A 6,423-nucleotide genomic window follows, 5' to 3' on the forward strand; every position below is an offset into this window, starting at 1 on the left:
CCTAAACCGGAAGAACTCAACATCAGCCGACCATTAGAAAAGATCGCTCACAGTAAGAAACAGCCAAGACAATAAAATTATAATGGTCAAAAGAGGACTATCAATCTCCAAATTTTGAAAAGGAGCAAGATGGTTTGCAACCTTCAATTACAGTTGTGCAAATGGTCCTCATTAACAGAACCGTCCAAATCTTTGTCAATTTATCACGTGACCCTTGTGAAAACATGCCTTCATTTAAAATTTCAGCAAGGAATGAAAATCTAGCTTCATTAAGTTGGACATGGGAGGGTCACAAGAAGATTTAACATAGATTTTGAACTGTTTTTTGTCACTGGGGACTAATTGTGCAACTATAATCAAAAGGCCAGGGAACTTGCTACTGTCGGCAAATGGTACTATTTCCCTGTGTAAATACACATTCATTCTTCCCACATACATTGGAGGAAAGGAATACATTTGAGGGAAAAAAACTAATACCGTATCCAGTGAATCGGCACCAAGTGATGCAAACTTGGACTCTCCAGTAATGGCTGAATCAGCAGGGAGTGCTAGTTGTTTCCTCACAATTTCACAAACTTTATCCACTGTCTCGGGTTTCGCCTGCTTCAAAGAATCATTCAGAATTGATAGTTTAACTCAATTTCTTCTCTGATGCGATCAAGCATCAAATGTCACATTGATAGCATCTTAAAAGATACAAAAGATGGTATTGCAAAGAAATATTGTTGATTCACTTTTTGGAATCTCTTCACACGAAAGGGTACGCAGAAGTCTGTGTAATAGTAGGTAGTTGGGGTTTAGGAGTCTTCTTGTAGAAAGTAACTCCCAGAACTGCTTCCCTTCTTTCAGGGAGGACTGACTTTGATTATGCCATAAACGGTGGATTATAATGGCCCCCTTAATTCTTGATTTGAGAGGACACCAAAGATCTCTATAATCAATTGAACTCAGAAAAAGGGATTCCGCATGCAGCAATTTAACCGAAAGCCAAAAGAACAGGTACAAGGATCCCCATTCATCCAATTTATGTAAGGTTAGTGTATAGGATATGAGGTACTGCAGCATAATCAAGGAATTTTGATTCTGTGTTTCCAGATGTTGATTCCAAATGCTATACTAAGCGCATTAAGCTCTCTAATAAGGTGAAAATATTCTAAACATACAAACTGTGATTGAGATTAAACTGGAATGCAACCAACAAGTAGGATGCATGATGATAAAGACTTTCAGTTTAGAACTTCGATCTACTAAAGTTCTGTGTTGGAATATTACTGGTTATTAGCCAAAATTAATGAACAATTATGAGCAAGTCCCAGGTATAATTTTTTGTTATTTCCGTACTCTAGTTCATTCTTGAACAACACTATGGACGGCTTAAAATAACTGCACGACACCATGTCATGCTCAATTACATTATGGAATCCCAGAGTTAACCATTAACACAGCTTGCATTTAAACTCAACCATTTCTAATACAACCTGTATTATTATCAGTAGTAGCATCGTAACAAGAATCCCGAGAAAAACTAAGCAGTAGATAGAAACAAATGTTGAATCTTTGAAGATAATATAAAACAACTATAATCAAAGCATACCGCACAGGCAACGCGGAAACGATGAGGGACTGGTTTGAAGCTTTTTCCACCGAAGGGAACTGAAACTGCCTTCAATTGTGAGACCTGCCCAAGTACAAGACTACAACATAAGAAATACCAGTGCACGAGCACCAATCAAGATTAAGTAAAACAAGAAAAAGATGAAAGAAGTGAACCATAATGTCATTTTAACTTTTCCAAAATTGTAACCAAAAAGTGCTTAAAATTTTGAATGCCGCTTAAAAACTTTCCAAAACACATTTTAATGGCCCCGTTTGAACCACATTAATGTAGGAATCAGAATGAAAAATATAGAGGTCCCACAAAAGATAGAAAGTCAAATATAGTGGCTTGATGTGATGGATAAAGGTCATATTTTTTATTTTAATGCGCAAATAATGGGAAACAAACAGGAGCATAATTTACATTGTACACATGGAAAATCAGATAGACAGTAGGACCTACTGAATCTTTTGAAAAGAGTATGCAATGCAGTACCAAACTGAGAATAATAATAATAATAATAATTTAGCCTCAATTTACTTATAAGAGACAGTTCCCAGTTAATCATAAAATCGTTAGCTTCAAATAAGAATATGTACAGAACTCATAAGATTTTTAGCATTTTGTACCATAAAAACTCAGCACTCAAAAATAAGTAATGCATATTTAAACACGTGCTAATATGTAAACCACTCAAGGTCTAGAGTATGTTTATAATAAAAAATATAATTAAAAGACAACTTTTTAACCAGAAAAGGGATTAGTGCTGTTTAAAAGAATCTAATCTAAAATCGACAACCCCTGGGCCATCATTGAACATCAGATTTCTCATAGCAAAATTATTAAATCACAGAGATTCATACACCAGCTACACAGAATCAAGAAATGACAAAGACCATAATTATACCTGAACGATTTATAACCAAGATCCATAAGCATAAAAATCACACAACCCATTTCAGAAAATCAAGTCTTCATAAAAACAAAACATAAAAATTTTAAGAAACAAGATGATAAATCATAAGGATCAATAAATCACAAATAATATGATTTTAGATTGACTACAGGAAAATTTAACAAGCTTAAAAAAACATTTCCTAAAATCAAATCTTTAATCACAAAAACAAAAAGACAAAAAATGATAATAATACAGCACGAATCAACGAGAAAAAATACCTGGTTTTTCTTGAGAGATGAAGAGAAAGATGAGAAGGAAATGGATGAAGCAGTAACAGAGGCCATTTGAGAGAGATTACTGGATCTCGAAATTGGGAATAGAAAAGTGGAGAATGAGAGAGGAGGGGGCGGAGAACACCAAGTAGGTGATGAGGCGAAGTTTTTTATGTAATAATAAGATAGAAAAAGAGGGAGAGTCTTGTGGTTTTATGGAGCCTAGTTTGAGTCGTTGGTTTGTTGGTGTAATACTTGGTTTGTATCGAAATTTGGAGTGTTTGGGTGTCCAATTTTATTTTTTGGGAGGTGAGGTTTGGAGTTGGTGTTGTGCAATCAATTATCAAGAGTTAGATATATATTGAGAAGAAGCTAATGACAAGTTCTAGATCAAATAGCAATGAAGCCATACAATCATGTGTTCAAGTTATGAAGTCCAAAAGGGTAAAGTTAACAAATTTAAGACCAAGTTTCATACAGAATGGTGAGACTAATAGAGGGAAAAAGTCAAATTTAGTGATATACGAGTGTACACACATGAAGTGATTATTATTCTAAATTTAGGATGTCTGATAAAGACGATTTTATTTCAAACAGGAAGAATAGTTAAGTTGTCATGATGGAGGAGATGATACGACGATTTGAGAGGCTGTTTGGGGATATGGGAGATAAAATGGATAGGCAAAAGACGTAGATGGAAAGGTAAAACATATTGCTTGCTAGTTTGCATACGGAACAATCTAGAGAAGTTTCTAACACAAGGAGGCAAGGTAGGCGAGATCCTAGAGCGGATATTGGAGGTAAAAATGAAGTGGGTAGTGGAATTGATAAAGATGCATTAGTGGAGGCAGAAATAGAAAGGATGAAGAATAGAAGAGATAGGCATGATAGTAGGGTTAACGATTATGTTGGAGATGCGGTTGATAGAAATATGAATAACGTTAAAATGATAATTCCATTATTCAAATGTTTAAGCGATCCGGAGCCATATTTGGAGTGGGAGAAGATAGAGTAATATTTGATTGCCTAACTACTCATAGAAGTAAAAGGAAAAACTTGTTATCATTGAGTTTACTTATTATGCTATCATTTGGTGAGATCAAATAGCAACATCTAGGAGGAGAAATCATGACAGACCTATTGAAACATGAGGAGAGTTTAAGACTATTATGATGAAGAGGTTCGCTCCTAATCATTAATATAGAAAGCTTTGTCAAAAATTACAGCGCCTTCATCAAGGATGTAGATGTGTATAGGATTATCACAAGGAGATTGAGATTGTCATGATTAGAGCGAAAGTTGAGAAGGGTCGAGAGGCCACCATGACCTAAATTTTGAATAGTTTAAATAGGGATATAGCTAATGTGATAGAACTACAACATTATGTGGAGTTAGAGGATATACTACATGCAGTTATAAAAGTGGAGAGACATTTGAAGAGGAAGCGAACAACTAGATATTCATTGCGTTCTTCGAGTTCTAACCTTTCTTAGAAATTGAAGTGGGATGATAATAGATGAAATGGGACTATTTCAAGTGGTAAGACTAAACTGTCAAGAGGAAAGGAGGAAGTTGCTAGCAAAGTTACACTCAAGGTTGATTCATAAACTTCTAGTAATTTGGATATCAAATACTTTAGATGTTTGAAATCAAGGCACATTACTTATTAATGTCCAAATAAAATGGCAATAATCTTGCATGATAATGGGGAAGTAATGAGTGATAGTGGCGGAGATGAGATGCCTGAATTAGAGGATACTAGTGATGGTGATGGAGTAGAGTACTCGGTTGTGGGGAAAATATTTGTGGTGATGCGTGCTCTCAATATACAAATCAAAATGGACGATGTAGAGCAACAACGGGAGAACATCTTTTATACTAGATGCCATGTCAAAAATAAGTTATGTAGTTTGATTGTTGATATGGTTGTTGTACTCATATTGTTAATACTATACTTGTTGAGAAATTAGGATTGACTGTGATAAAACATCTTAAGCCTTATAAGCTCCTGTTTAGCCCCCATTTTTTTTCAAATTATAATGAGTAGAATAGTATTTTCTGAAGAATGCGTGATTAAAAAAAAAAGAAAAAGTTTTCGATTTATATGTAATATAATTTTATGGAAGATTGTGTGGTTGAAATAGAAGAGAGGAAAATAAAATTTAATTTAATAATCAAACGGGGGCTAAATTGCAATAATTAAATGAATGTGGAGAGGTTAGTGTATGTAAGCAAGATTTGGTAAACTTCTTGATTGGGAGGTATAGTGATAATGTGATGTATGATGTAGTACATTTTATTGGGAAGATCATGACAGTATGATAGAAAGGTGAAAACGTCATGGATTCAAGAATAGGTACAACTTTGTAATATATGGGAGACTTGTTACTCTTATACCCTTAACACCACAATGGGTATACGAGGGCTAATTAAAATTGAAAGGCGAGAAAGAAAAGAAAAACAAAGAGAGGCAAAAGGAGAGTTGGAGAGAAGATTGTGAACTGACTAATTGTGAGGAAAAAAGAGCACAGGTACAAGAGAGAAAATAGGAAAATCTCTTGAGAGGAGTCATGAGAGAAAAAGCTAAAGTGAGATTCTATGCAAAAACAAGTAAGATTGAGAGTGCTTTAGTGAGAACTAACAAGCCCCTCCCAAATTTGAATATTTCTTTATTACGGAAATTCAAATACTTGTTTCATAAAGACTTGATTAGTGAGATACCAACCATTGAATATCCAGTTGATTTGATTAAGTGGAGAATTTGATTAGCGTTGAAGGAAAAGTATTCAACTATGACATTGTAAATTATCAATACCCTATACATGGTTTAGATGATGGTCTAGTATGTAGAAATAATTTTTCAAATGGGGCATGCACTTTTACACATATTATTGCATCTAAAATTTCTATGAGAATAATCAATCATTTTTCACATGCGTTTATAAGCAATCATTTACTAGTTTATGATATTTTAGTATGTTGCAAAAACATAATTGAGCATGATGGACAATTGGGATACATTGTTGGTTATTTGAGGCATGAGGATATATGTTTCAATCTTAAAATCCTTAAGTGTTTTAGTACTAATTTATGGAATATGTTGAGAACAAATTTGGTATCCTCTACTATTTCTACTACACGTTTTGACATGTTATGATTTAAATCCACTAACTTTGTTTAGTTTAATTACTTTAAATAATATTGTAAGTGGTAGTTTAGAAAAAAAAAAAAGCATGGAATTGAATTATATGCATCTCAAGGTAGCGAAGAGAAAAGGAGTAAAGTATTCAAACAAAGTGATTGAGTTTGTGTGCTTAGGCAAAAATGACCTGTTAAAATGCAAAAGAGGTCGATGATTCATCCTAGAGGAGTTGGACCACTCCATGTCATTGCAAGAATTGAAAAAAAATGGCTACAATTTGGATCTTCAAGGTAAGTTTGTGATAATTTGCATTTTCAATGTTTCTTATCTTGCTTTATTTAATGTAGGTACAGATTTGAGATCGAATCTTTTCAAAAATGGAGTGAATGATGGGTTCCAAGGAAGACTACCAGCTATTAAAAGTTCAATATATATTAAGAAGAGGCTAAGGGGAAGTTCGATATCAAATAGAGTCAATAAAGCCATACAATCCTATGTTCAAGCTGCGGAGTCC

At 34.1% G+C, this 6,423-nt stretch overlaps 1 protein-coding gene across 2 annotated transcripts; it reads right to left on the minus strand.

Moving 5' to 3' along the window:
* Positions 1–219: 219 nt before the first annotated feature.
* On the minus strand, positions 220–3,079 carry LOC111366050 (acyl carrier protein 1, chloroplastic-like). Of its 2 annotated transcripts, none has more exons than XM_022986693.1 (3): positions 2,774–3,079; positions 1,595–1,678; positions 220–603 (listed from the first exon to the last, which is right to left on the minus strand). In XM_022986693.1, exons 1-3 carry the CDS (start codon positions 2,837–2,839, stop codon positions 235–237), a joined length of 519 nt encoding a protein of 172 aa, XP_022842461.1. In that variant the 5' UTR covers positions 2,840–3,079; the 3' UTR covers positions 220–234. The 2 variants fall into 2 exon arrangements, with proteins under 2 accessions (XP_022842461.1, XP_022842462.1); XM_022986694.1 differs by having other exon boundaries at positions 220–600; positions 2,774–3,065.
* Positions 3,080–6,423: the final 3,344 nt, after the last annotated feature.

Source organism: Olea europaea, chromosome 17, assembly GCF_002742605.1.
Source record: "Olea europaea var. sylvestris chromosome 17, O_europaea_v1, whole genome shotgun sequence".
Classification (NCBI taxonomy): domain Eukaryota; kingdom Viridiplantae; phylum Streptophyta; class Magnoliopsida; order Lamiales; family Oleaceae; genus Olea; species Olea europaea.